Source organism: Clytia hemisphaerica, unplaced genomic scaffold, assembly GCF_902728285.1.
Source record: "Clytia hemisphaerica strain Z4C2 unplaced genomic scaffold, Clytia hemisphaerica genome assembly, whole genome shotgun sequence".
Lineage (NCBI taxonomy): Eukaryota > Metazoa > Cnidaria > Hydrozoa > Leptothecata > Clytiidae > Clytia > Clytia hemisphaerica.
In genome coordinates this window covers 35,024-49,196 of record NW_027103264.1, presented here as the reverse complement: position 1 = coordinate 49,196, position 14,173 = coordinate 35,024, and the positions used below count along the sequence as shown (strand labels likewise).

Sequence of the window (14,173 nt, the reverse complement as noted above, 5' to 3'; positions counted from 1 at the left end):
CCTCCAATAAGAAACCTTTTTCAAGTTTTTTTTTCATTTTTGGGTATAAGCCATCAATTATGACCATCCCTCAAAATTTCAACCTTTTTAGATAAAAAATGAAGATTTTATGGCCAATAATGTAAATTTTCCACTTTTTCCTCAAAAAAATTTTAACTATTTCTTAGGCGACATTGACTTGAGATTGTCCAAAAATGGCATTTTTTTGCCCATTTTAAGACTATGAAAGCCCAGTAAAGGGTCAAAATGGTTTCTAAATGGTGTCTTGTACTAACATTCAACATAAAAAGACAAAATAACCCCAGCGAAATCGCTCAATGTTTCAATTTCAAGGTAAAAAGGCTGATTTTCTCCGATTCTGGGTAGCAAAATGCATGAAAGCAGCATCTTTGAGAACCCACAACTTTTAAACTTTTTAAGATACACACTTGAAATTTTCAGTAACGAAACTCTTCAGAGAAAGCTCCAGGAAAAATCAAACTTGAGTTTTCAAAAATTTCCTATAAATCCATAATGGCGCCCTAGAAATTGAGTTTTCATGCTAAATGCCCATATTTCAAGCTAAAACTTGGTTTTCTCAGGCCAAAATCTCAAAAATGGTTTCAAATGGTGTCCTGAAATATTTTGGTGTTGAAAGTATTCTGGAAATACTCTCGGAGAACCAAAATGGTTTGGGTAAGAAATTTGCCAAAGTCTGCCATTATGGTATTGCATTTCCCACTAAAACGCAATATTTAGAGTTAAAGTCTGATTTTATCAGGCTAAAATCTCAAAAATGGTTTCAAATGGTGTCCTGACATCTTTGGGTGTTGAAAGTATTCTGGAAAAACTCTGGGAGAATCAAAATGGTTTGGGTCAGAAATTTGCCCAAGTCTGCCATTATGGTATTGCATTTCCGGTTAGTGTAAAACGCAGGTCACAGGTCACAGGTCACAGGTCAGTGTTGACAGGTCAGCTTCAAGTACTGTAAAACACAAAAAAAATGTTTGAAAAACAGTTGTTAATGTCAAAAATATAATTCCAAATATATTTTATTGAACTAGAACTATTTTAAAGCCAAAAATCTATCCACGTGCTTTCGCGTTTTATGCCGTGTATAACACGGACCTGTAATACTTGTATTATATATTACACCTACATCACACATGTAATAAAAATTATCTTTTCAATGTTATATGCATATTACGTAATGTTAAATACAAAGAATACGTATTAAAAAACATTGATCTCACCTTTTGCTTTAAACGGCCCCCTAACAGGAAAATATCTATTACACAATCACTATGTCATATCTCATTTTATCTCATGCATCACCTTGGGTATGATAACAAGAATTGATGAAAATAGCATCAATGGGATTATATTTTATAAATGTTTCAATATTTTTATCCCCTGCTTTGTATTTTTGATAAAATGACGTCACTATTTTCATATCTCTAAAACAGCTCTCTTGGAGTATTTAATGTTTTCAAAACCTGTTAATATATATCCACTTGCAGCGTCAGCATCCTATTATGCATGAAAAATATTTTGATGTTAATTGGTGGACAAAACCTCATACTTTGAGATAACGCCATTATTTACATAATTTAAGTGTCATTTGTTGTCAATATTTGGGGTTGATGATTTGTCGTTTAAGTCTTGTAAATGACATATTTTGATATTATATTTCCATTACATATAATATTTTCAGGACCTTATGTCATGAGTTGTATTTTACGAGTGTGTTACAGTTTTCTGGTCTGTAATTTGTATGACCTGTGACCGACCTGTGACCTGTGACCCGTGACCTGTGACCTGTGTTTTACACTAACCGTTGCATTTCCCATTAAAACGCGATATTTAGAGTTAAAGTCTGATTTTCTCAGGCTAAAATCTCAAAAGTGGTTTCAAATAGGGTCCTGAAATTTTTTGGTGTTGAAAGTATTCTGGATATACTTTGGGAGAACCAAAATTGTTTGGGTTAGAAATTTGCCTAAGTCCGCCAATATGGTACTGCATTTCCTACTAAAACGTGATATTTAGAGATAAAGTCTATAATTTTCTCAGGCTAAAATCTCAAAAATGGTTTCAAATAGGGTCCTGAAATCTTTTGGTCCTGAAGTCTTTTGAAAGTATTCTGGGAACACTCAAGGAAAATCACAGTGGTTCACAATGGACATATTATATGCCAAAGTCTGCCATTATGAATTTTATTTCTTTAGGAAGAACACTCAAGCTTACTCAAAATATTGTGTTTTAGAATAAAATACAATTCCATAATGGCAGACTTTGGCAAATTTCTGACCCAAACCATTTTGGTTTTCCCAGAGTATTTCCAGAATACTTTCTGTTAATCTCTACCTTATAGATGAATAATACAAAGTGATAAACAATAATATATGATAGCCAGTGGGGCTTTATGTGTATTCTGTAAATGGTATTTGGATCAATTGATATTGATCATCGTTCATATTGATTCTTGTGTTGGTTCAAGTTGGATTGTGTTCATCAAGTCTTCTGTTGGTGAAGACTTATTATATTGGTTTATATTGCATCCGGTCAAGCAAGGATCAGCAATCACTAGGTTGGTAAATACCTATTTAACACTTTCAACACCAAAAGATTTCAGGACCCTATTTGAAACCACTTTTGAGATTTTAGCCTGAAAAGAGTTTAGCTCTAAATATTGCGTTTTAGTGGGAAATGCAATTCCATAATGGCGGACTTTGGCAAATTTTTAACCCAAACCATTTTGGTTCTCCCAAAGTATATCCTCCAGAATACTTTCAACACCAAAAATTTTCAGGACCCTATTTGAAACCATTTTTGAGATTTTAGCCTGAGAAAATCAGACTTTAACTCTGAATATCATGTTTTAGTTGGAAATGCAATGCCATAATGGCAGACTAGGGCAAATTTCTGACCCAAACCATTTAGATTCTCCCAGAGTATTTTCAGAATACTTTCAACACCAAAAAATTTCAGGACACCATTTGAAATCAGTTTTGAGATTTTAGCCTGAGAAAATTAGACTTTAAACTCTAAATATTGCGTTTTAGTTGGAAATGCAATACTATAATGGCAGACTTGGGCAAATTTCTGACCCAAACCATTTTGGTTCTCCAAGAGTATTTCCAGAATACTTTCAACACCAAAAAATTTCAGGACATCATTTGAAATATTTTTGAGATTTTAGCCCAAGAAAACCAAGTTTTAGCTTGAAATATTGGCATTTAGCATGAAAACTCAATTTCTAGGGCGCCATTATGGATTTATAGGAAATTTTTGAAAACTCAAGATTAATTTTTCCTGGAGCTTTCTCTGAAGTGTTTCATTGCTGAAAATTTCAAGTGTGTACCTTAACTAGTGTAAAAGTTGTGGGTCCTCTAAAATACTGCTTTCATGCATTTTGCTACCCAGAATCGGAGAAAATCAGCATTTTTAGCCTGAAATTGAAACATTGAGCGATTTCGCTGGGGTTATTTTGTCTTTTTATGTTGAATATTAGTACAAGACACCATTTAGAAACCATTTTGACCCTTTCCTGGCCTTTTATAGTCTTAAAATGGGCAAAAAATGCCATTTTTACTCATTTTTCGCTATAGTGCGAATCAAAGACCCCCCTGGGGAATGCTGGATTTTTGACCTAGGAGGTTAAAAATTGCGCAAAATGTCTTACAATAGATTAAATTTTCACAAAAAATATTACACTTTGAATTTTTGGACTTTGCCATTTGACGATCTACCCTAGCAAGAGTTAGATTGTCTTGAAACAAAGTGCCGTAAAAATCATTGAATAAAAGAAGAAAATAAAAGAAATATAAAAGAAATATTTTCATTTTGAAGAATTGGTGCAAAAAAGTGAAACATGGAAAAGTTTCATTTTTTATTGGTTCAATCAAAATAAAGGGATTCGGAAAACTTTCCATAGCGTCAGCCTGGGTTTAGGTCCCAGGCAAAAGTTAGCCCCCCCCCATCTGAGTTTTAAGTCCCCCCAAAGATTTATGAATTTTTTGTTAGCCCCCAGGACTTTTCACCCGAGACACTTTCTAAAAATTGATCCAGTAAAACTGAGTAAAAAAGGGTTTTCCAATGTAAATTGCGTTCAGTTTTAAGTTTTTAAGATCAAATATTTTGCACACTTTCTATAAAAATATTGCGCCACAGGTTGCTATCGAAAGTGAAACCACTGAAAATGAGAGTAAAATCGGCCCGCACTGCAAATCCCCTGTAATCTTCTTGATATAGGAGTATAAACATTGACTGTTTTGGGTGGCAAAGCGACGTTATGCATTTTGTCCTTCATATATATTTTTTTTTTATAGCAATATATTTCGCAGGTCTATATTGCATTGGGACTCATAGGACTTTGCCGACGCACCGGACTGTCCGGTGGCAAAAAGTATTCTTTCACTACACCGGACGCAATAAGTCCGGTGTCAGTCCGACGTTGCATACAGGGAATTTTGGACGCCAGACATTTATGAAACAAAATATTAAGAAACACCGGACGCACCCACGTGCGTTTGCGTAGGGTAAAATGGCGAAATGCAAAAGTCGAATTTGGCAAAAAATTTTTGAAAAATGACCCTACAAGATTTGACTATATCTTTTTATTCCATGAAGAGATTACTTTCAAATAAAAAATGTACTAACAATGAATGGGTAAGCTTTCTAGAAATCCAAACATAAATTGCATAGCTTTTACCAAAAAATAGCACTTTAGGATCAGAAACAGTCAAAAACCAGCTTTTTCCAATTTTCTTTGAGTTACAGGAATTAATTCCTTGTTTGTTTTGATCTGAAATTCTCAGTAGGGGTGGCCAACATGGTTCCTTTGCTCATATCAAGGGGGGCCGAGACGGGGGTAAGAGAATTAAAGTTCTAAGTAAAATCTTAATTATCACTCAAAAAAGTGCCCTTTTTTGTCCATATCTTTTAAATAGATTGTCCCAGCCTTATCCCTCTTTCAGTAAAGCTTCCTATACCCTTTGTCCTTCAGAAAAACCAAAAATATTGGCCTTAATTGCTTGCTTACAGTTCCTGTAGCCAGTAGTGTGACCTCCTGTATTTCTATTTTAATTTGCGCGGGTTTTTTAATAGAGATGTCACATGACTCAAATCCCGCAGTCTTATTGGACTAGAGAAAGCGAAAGTGAAATCGCGCGATCTGATTGGATGACATGTCAACTTTGCTTTATACCGTTCCCCCACGATTTATCTCAAACACATAAACTCGCTACTGAGAGGTCATGGGTGCCAAAAAGAAGGTCCGTGTTGAGGCTCTTCCCCCTCTTGAGATGGTAAAGCTTGGTTCCAAAAGAGTCAAAGAATTCTGTAGGGAATTTCCCTTCTGTCCATTATTTTCTCAATTTGAACCACAAGTGATTTGTGGTTTAGAGATGCTGGCTAAATCGATCTGGCCAGCCAGGGTGCAGTACGCAGTGCCGACGAGTCCCAATAAGAGCGAAATGCATATGCTGCTCTGCCACCCAAATGATTTCTTCACATATATACCGTTTTTATGCCATAAGATTCCCATTTTTCTGCACAAAGTGTAGAAAAAGGACAGGACTTTGGGTAGATGAAAAATAAGTTTCTGAAAGTTAGTTTGTGATTGTTTGAAATTAAATGAAATGTTTTATTTCATGCAAAGATGTATATAAAATCAAAAATTTTACTTATTTTCAAACTAATTTTCTAGAAATCTAAACATTTAAAAAACATTCCTATTTCATTGGAAAGAAGAAAGATAAACTTAGATTTTGATGGGTCATTTATTAAATTCGATTCATTAGATCAAAAGTTATTCTCAATTGAATAAAAAAGTTACTTTCAGAAAGTACTCGAAAACGTTGAAAATCGACCTATCAGATTTTTATATTAAAATTGGCAAATTGCAATAGCCTTTACATGTTTAAAAGCGTTTTTCAGTAATTAAACACATAAATTTGAAACTTAAAGGGTTTAAAATCTTCATCAAAATCACTTTAATTTACTTTTACCGAAAGTTTGTTATATTTTTTGTTTTAGATTGGATAAAGTCTATGTAAGGCTGGATGTATCTCGAAACCCATATTTGATCTATTTATATGAATTTATGATTTTTTTGCCTTTTTCAACGAATTTTCTGCCTTTTATTGAAATTCAACCTTATCATTTTCAATGACTGAAACGAAGATAATGATGTATCATGCAATTATGCTTCTTTTTAATTTGATAGGTCGATTTTTAGCGCTTTTGAGCACTTTCAGAAAGTAACTTTTTTATTTAATTGAACATTGATCTAGTAAATCGAATTTAAAAAATGACCCATCAAAATTTAAGTTTATCTTTCTACTTTCCAATGAAATAGGAATGTTCTTTTTAGATTTTTAGATTTCGAGAAAATTAGTTTTAAAGAGAGAAACTTTTTATGAAAAAGAAGGCTCAGCATGATTCACTTTACACCAAGGACAAACTCGTAGCTCAGAAATCATTCATTAGACCACCACCTGGTACCTTCAAAAGGACCACAAATTAGTACCACGTGCTACAAGGTCATTTTCACACGTCATTTTTGATAACCCACCCAGCACCGGTCCCTACAACTATGTACCAACCCCCTGGGTTTATAAACAAAAGAGTCAAAGCCAGATCCTCTGGCTATATATGATAATGATTCTATGACAAACAAGAGGTACACTTTGACTGTTGATTTTATAGTGTAAATAGAAATAAAAATGAAAATAACAATCTGCATCACTACTCTACTTTTGGGATCAATTTTGTTATGTCATGCTGAAAGTGAAAATAAATACAATTGTCCAACCCGAGTTCATTCAATATCAGGAGATTTCGATGTTCAAGGAAGATTTCATGAAATGGTAAAAGCCGATAACTTGTAAGTCGCGAATTCCTCAATTACTTAGTCACCTTACGGAAGTACCTATAAATATCAAGAAAAAGGAACTAATCTATTTTTAAATTGCTACATAGTGTTTCATACTTGCTTGAATAAATAAATCTTTAGACATTGCCACCCTAAATTTTTGACTACTTTAATGGGATAAACTTTCGCGGGGGTTAAATTTCGCGGTTGGGCTTATCCGGGAAATTAAAAAATTTCGTGGGGACTTAATTTCGCGGGTGGCATTATTGGGTGGCAATATTTTCACGATTTTGTGACTTTTACTGTCAAATCATGCATTTTGGTTGTTGAAATACGCATTATTAGCGATCCTTTGATGCCACTAAACATTCAAAAAGTATTTATTTGACATATTTTGAGTTTTTGTTTAAATTTTTCGCGAATGGTGCCCTTCCAAATTTTCATTGGGACTTAATTTCGCCAATTTTCGCGGATGAGACCCAAATCTGCGAAATCCGCGAAAGTTTATCCCATTAAAGTACTTATTTCATGTCATCAGGATAATTCATTTCATTTGAGTGTCATTAAATTATCATTATTAATTATGTCAGTAAATTATCATTTTTAATTTTCTTTAGTGTGACCCTTCGTCACAAACATGTTCGTGTCAATAATAAAGAAGAGGAATATGATTACACCATTGCTTTCTGTGGAGCAAAATATCCTGTCATACAAAGGGATATCGATGAAGGCAATGGCAAGCAAATAGAAGAACACTTTTTGGGAACATACAAAAACTCGTCTCTTGTTGGTGGAGGTATGTATTATATTTGCATATATTATTTAAACATTGCATTAAACTATTTTGACTTTTGAAAATAAGCTATTTTCTCTACCCCTTATTTTCCCTTGCAGTTTTGCCTATTGTGTCACTATATCTATGTCATTATTCCCGGGCCTAATCCGCGTCCTCCCTCTCAAAAATATCTTGTAATATACTGTTCTTTGGAATGGACTATAAAATGGCTAGGTCGTATAAAAGATGTCACGGAACCCCAGGCTTGGCCCTACTAACATATATGTGATTCTGTATTCAGAAGAAATGCAACTCTTCAATCCATAAGAAAGATTATTTATTACTAATAATTGTTTGAAGAAATTTTCATATGTTATTTCTATAAGCTCAAACCGTCAAATATTTCCTTAGAAAATTTGAGCTTAAAGAAATAGCATTGGGAAGAGAGTTTTAATAATACGATTCATCATAATTTCGTAAATATCTATGGAGCCTATGGAGTCATTTATAATATATTCTTGTTACCAGAATCCTATTCAGCCTTTTTTTGTACATTCTTCTCAGAGGATTGGATGTTTATAATGTATCGTGAAGGAGAATCATATCACAGTCATTGTGACAATGCTCCTAAGGAATCCTGGATCAATGTTCGCTGCGAAGACAAAGGGGAGGTAAAGAAGTTTGAACACTATATAATTGTTGGTATCCGTCGTAATATATCCGGGGGGGACTCATAATATAGTCCGACCCACGGCATGTGCTGCCCTTAAGGGTGGGTTCTTCGAGACCCTCGAAATGCACTGTAAGGGTGTACTTTTGATAAATTGAACTATAAGGGTCTTCTTTTATCTGAATACACTACTGAATTGCAAATCTGACAGTAAAAATCTGATGTATCTTTATCGTTTTGACTCGCACTCATTTAAGTTATGCGAGTTTTTGTAGTCAAAAATTGATTGAAAACAGGGAATTTTCTCACAACCTGCATAATTTATGCAAAAATTATAGCACTTTTTCTACCACAAAAATCAACTTTTGATCTAGAAAAGTTCAGACTTTTACATAATACATTTTTTTGCTCAGTATGAAGAGCTCTATCACGTGGTATAGATATTTTTTGATTTTGAAGACCCCCGAAAATTTTATCATCAATTTCCAGGGCTTACAATTTTGCCTAAAAACGCAAAAAATCAAAAATTCCGCAAAAACTGCGGGCTTTTAAGCTTGGTAACATTCAAATTCCAAATCAGCACCCTCAAATTGACTAAAATCAATGGTCAAAGCTTGTTCACCGGCAGTTTGAAAAAAAATTGAAACGTTTTGAGTGGGCTGGCCACGGCCAGGGCTGCACTGTAAGGGTCCGATTTTGAAAGCTATTTTTTCGGTGGCATATTCTGTCGTTTAGAAATCAAGTGATAACAGATATGGTTGGCAATTGCTGTGACCACTCGGTCGATGTCAACAACAGTTAATGCAGGTTAATGGCTAAAGAAGAAGTTTTCATTTAAAGTGTTTGTTATTTATTTTCAAAGGAGCCAACGATGCGTTTAATCGAGGAGGAGAGGTATGAAACTGAAGCAGCAAAGAATGGTAAAGAAACAGCAAAGAATGGTAAAGAAACAGCACGAAGATGTTATTTTTTGTTTGAATACAACCATCCTGCTGCTTGTGTACCAAGAAAAAAACTCAGTGGTGGAGCAATCTTCGTTATCATGTAAGTTGCACACGAACCTCCCCTGTTTGTTATTATGGAGTTTTTGCACTCTCTGTCCAAAATTTATGTTATATTTTTTATTATGTTTATATCTTTTATAGCTATTTTCAACGTCCCATTTTAATGGTTACACTACTTGGCCCCCCCCCCCCCCTACTTAGCCACCACTTAGTCAAAACGGTTATTCTATTGTTACATGGCTTTATTCCCTTTTGAGATTTGTCTCAAAAACCCTTGATTTGTTCTGCTTTGTGCAATCTTGTCCTGGATAATCTTAAAATTGCGTATTCAAACGTCCCGAAAAATGTCAAAATATTTCCTTCAGAGCCTTTTAGTGAATTTACCAAAAGCTGGCACACTGCAAATAAGAGTCACCTTCAACAAAATTGCGAAAAAAATTGAGACAACCATATTAAGAAATGTTCATCTTTCATTTTTTTTAGAGTGATATCAGTGTTCACTGCGTATTTGGTTTTCGGATTTTTATATCAACGTTTTATTGCAAAAGCTAAAGGCTTCGACCAGATTCCAAATTTCCCTTTCTGGAGAAAAGTTGGAAATATGTCAGCAGTAAGTTGTATTGATCATTTTCATGTCATTTAATCTTCTTTTATAATTCATTTAATCGTCTGCTTTCATTCTACTTCGAGTAACCCTTTATTGTTCAACTCATTCTTTTGCGGATAATAGACGATATCGGATTTAGATAAATGCAATGCATTCTGGTTTCTAGGGACTCTCAAAGGAATTATAATCTATTATTATTGATCTATTATAATTCCTGTGAGAGTCCCTAGAAACCAGAATGCATTGCATTTATCTAAATCCGATATCGTCTATTAGATTTACCCTGTTACTCAAAGTCAAAATAGAAATTATTTCATTTTCGATGCCGTGCATGCTCTTCGAAAGTTTTAGGTAAAGAAGTTTCTTTGATCAACATCAACAGGCTCCTAATAGGTAACCAATGGCCTCATAAGGATCAGATGAAAAAATTAGGTTCGGTTTTGGTACGCATTGATCTTAAACCGGTTATTGAAACTTGATCAAAATTTCAAGTAATTCTTTACTGTTCATTTATAGGATGGTTGCGACTTTGTGTGTCGTAGAGAGGAACAAGCTAATACTTACAAGGTAAGTAAAATAAAAAACACTCCATCATCAACTTCAGTTGAGCTAGAATCTGACAATGTGTCTGTCTGTCTGTCTGTCAAAAAGACTTTAGGGCTACCTGAAGACTTCAAAAATGGTGTGATTTGGCTGAAATTTAAAAGAGTACGAAAGAGATTCCGAATAGTGAATTCATTATCATAATCTTGATCAGAAAATTGACAACGAATTGATGTTTGATAAAATATCTATATTTCGAGCATAACTTCACTCATCTTTCAGGATTGTAAAATGTAAAATTACAAAGTTGCTACTTATGTGAAAAATTGGAAAAAAAAAAAAAATGCGCTAATTGAAGGCTATTAAAATTGTAAAATGGTTAAAAGACAAGGTCGTAATAAAAAGTAGTTAAAAAAGGTATAATTCTCTAGAGGCTTTTAGGCCGTTGTTTAAAATAGGTTTCAGTCTTTTGATATGTAAAGCTTCTTTGTATAGAAGTGATGACCAATTATCACTGGAATCAATTACTGACGTATTATCATTTACGAGATTTATGTAGATGGAGCGAAAATTAGGCTTTTCAATACCAAGCGTCAGGAGGGTAGTTATGTAAATGATAATACGTCAGTAATTGATTCCAGTGATAATTGGTCATCACTTCTATACAAAGAAGCTTTACATATCAAAAGACTGAAACCTATTTTAAACAACGGCCTAAAAGCCTCTAGAGAATTATACCTTTTTTAACTACTTTTTATTACGACCTTGTCTTTTAACCATTTTACAATTTTAATAGCCTTCAATTAGCGCATTTTTTTTTTTTTTTTTTCCAATTTTTCACATAAGTAGCAACTTTGTAATTTTACATTTTACAATCCTGAAAGATGAGTGAAGTTATGCTCGAAATATAGATATTTTATCAAACATCAATTCGTTGTCAATTTTCTGATCAAGATTATGATAATGAATTCACTATTCGGAATCTCTTCGTACTCTTTTATTTGAAGTTATCAGCTGGTAATGGTTTTTGGATTAATCTCCGAGCTGCTGATGAAAATCTTTACAAAATTGCTACCACTGTGGAAAGACTGGAGAAAAAACTTAAACGATACGAGGCAAGCTTAAATTTTCTTATTAACTGTCGTGACCAAAACGTTTTCCCAAAATTTGTACGCTGGAAGAACACGAAGTACCTTGACCAATTATCGAAACGAAAATATCAAAGACGTATTCTCCTTGACGAAATTATAACGAAACGCAAACAAATTCGTGAAATCAAGACAGTGTTTTTTACTAAACGTGAAACTCTGAACAGTAATGCTACTTTTATGAGGAAGTTTGTTATTGAACATTCAATTAAAATTGGCGTCAATAAATTTATCAAACCTATTCGTGACAAACTTAACCACAAACTTGATTTAATGATAAAAGAACGTGACCGTCTGAATGGTATCTCAAAAAATCCTAACACTATAATCACTAACTTATCTTCGCACACCTTATCTGAAGACGAGTATGAAACGCTACGATTCGGTTTAAACCATGGTCTTGCTAAACAACCCAAAGATACCGAAACTTTTGTTGTTGCAGAAGAACTTTGGAATCAGCTGTACCGTTCGAAAGTTTTGAAAAATGGCCATTATTCCGTTGAAAGAGCTAAAAACTTACTCCGAGGTTTTGCTTTTAATTATATTAATATCGATGATCGTCAAATTTTCAAAGACTCTAAACACATTAAATTGATAAAGAATCTTCGCAAATCAATCGCTATTTTGAAACCCGACAAAGGGAATGGCATCTTTGATTGACATAGCCGATTACCAAAATTCCATCGATTCGTTGTTTGCTGACAAAGCCAAATTTCGTAAAGTGAATGTCGATCCAACTGCTTCTAGACTTACCAGCATTCAACGTTACCTCAAAACCCTACTTAATCGTAATGAAATCGATGAAAATGAATACAAAGATATGAGACCGAAAAATGCAAAGCCAGCCAGAGCTCATGGTTTACCAAAAATCCATAAAAAGTATGAACACTTACCTAAATTTCGACCAATCGTTGATACCACTGGAACAACACATTATTCTGTTGGTAAATATCTCACTAACCTCCTTAATCCTTTAACTGTCAATGACTACACACTTAAAGATTCATTCGATGCTGCCGAAAAAATCAAACAGATTCCAAAAGAACTTTTTGACGATGGTTATGTCTTTGTATCGTTTGATGTAACCTCTTTATTCACTAACGTACCCTTATCTAAAACAATAAACATCATTATCGATCGAATTTATAACAAGAACTTGTTACAAACTAAAATCTCAAAAAACACACTCAGAAAATTAATTCAAGACACATGTAAAAAAACCGTATTTTCAGCAAACAACATTCTCTATGAACAGTTAGATGGTGTTAGTATGGGAAGTTCACTTGGCCCTGTACTAGCAAATATCATAATGACAGAACTCGAACAATCTGTCATTAAACCTTATATTGATTCTGGTATCGTAAAGTTTTACTCAAGATACGTTGATGATACACTCCTTGTCATTCGTCCAGTAGATATCGATAAAGTTCATTGCTCCCTTAACAAATTTGATAAAAATCTTCAATTTACAGTTGACAAATTTGAAGATGAAACACCGCACTTCTTAGATCTTGAGATTGCACCAGATGGTCTATCTATATTTAGAAAAGATACAAACACTGGCTTATATACAAATTTTGATAGCTACGCTCCTTGGTCTTACCGAAAAGCATGGATTTCTAGCCTTGCCAACCGTGCCACCAAACTTTGTCATCCTGCTAAATTGAAAAATGAAATTAACCTGATCAAAAAGTTCGCTTCTTGGAATGGTTTTCCTCGCTTTGCCGTCAACAAAATCATTAAAACCGCAACCAGTCCCCGACACTCTGAAAATGACAACGCTGATAATACCATACCGACAACACTCTGGTTACGTATCCCTTACGCTGGCCCGACAGGAGAACAACTTGTTTCTGCATTAAAAAGAAAATTAAAGTTTTGTCTCAAGAAAGACACTAATGTCATGTTTCGAGTAATCTATTCAACACACAAAATTGGCTTCTACACCAACATGAAAGACCCAACACCCTTGAAGTTCAAGTCGAACATTGTTTATCGATTTATCTGCCCTGGTTGTCGTGCCTCTTATGTCGGCAAAACGGAGAGGAATTTATTCACGCGATGCTCAGAGCATGCTACAAAGAAGGAGAGTGCAGTTCTCGAACATTTGAAGGAGTGCTCTGAAGTCAAGTTTATAACTACCCTCCTGACGCTTGGTATTGAAAGCCTAATTTTCGCTCCATCTACATAAATCTCGTAAATGATAATACGTCAGTAATTGATTCCAGTGATAATTGGTCATCACTTCTATACAAAGAAGCTTTACATATCAAAAGACTGAAACCTATTTTAAACAACGGCCTAAAAGCCTCTAGAGAATTATACCTTTTTTAACTACTTTTTATTACGACCTTGTCTTTTAACCATTTTACAATTTTAATAGCCTTCAATAAGCGCATTTTTTTTTTTTTTTTCCAATTTTTCACATAAGTAGCAACTTTGTAATTTTACATTTTACAATCCTGAAAGATGAGTGAAGTTATGCTCGAAATATAGATATTTTATCAAACATCAATTCGTTGTCAATTTTCTGATCAAGATTATGATAATGAATTCACTATTCGGAATCTCTT

The 14,173-nt window shown here is 34.0% G+C and overlaps 2 protein-coding genes across 2 annotated transcripts; both read left to right on the top strand.

Annotated features, from left to right (window-relative positions):
* Positions 1-6,683: 6,683 nt before the first annotated feature.
* On the top strand, positions 6,684-12,260 carry LOC136800753 (uncharacterized). The gene is made up of 7 exons (XM_067057413.1): positions 6,684-6,865; positions 7,471-7,649; positions 8,193-8,299; positions 9,161-9,342; positions 9,786-9,912; positions 10,426-10,617; positions 11,460-12,260. The coding sequence occupies exons 1-7, from the start codon at positions 6,705-6,707 to the stop codon at positions 12,258-12,260; spliced, it is 1,749 nt and encodes a 582-aa protein (XP_066913514.1). The 5' UTR covers positions 6,684-6,704.
* A 160-nt stretch (positions 12,261-12,420) lies between these two features.
* On the top strand, positions 12,421-13,791 carry LOC136800743 (uncharacterized). Its single transcript, XM_067057402.1, has one exon. The coding sequence runs from the start codon at positions 12,421-12,423 to the stop codon at positions 13,789-13,791; it is 1,371 nt and encodes a 456-aa protein (XP_066913503.1).
* Positions 13,792-14,173: the final 382 nt, after the last annotated feature.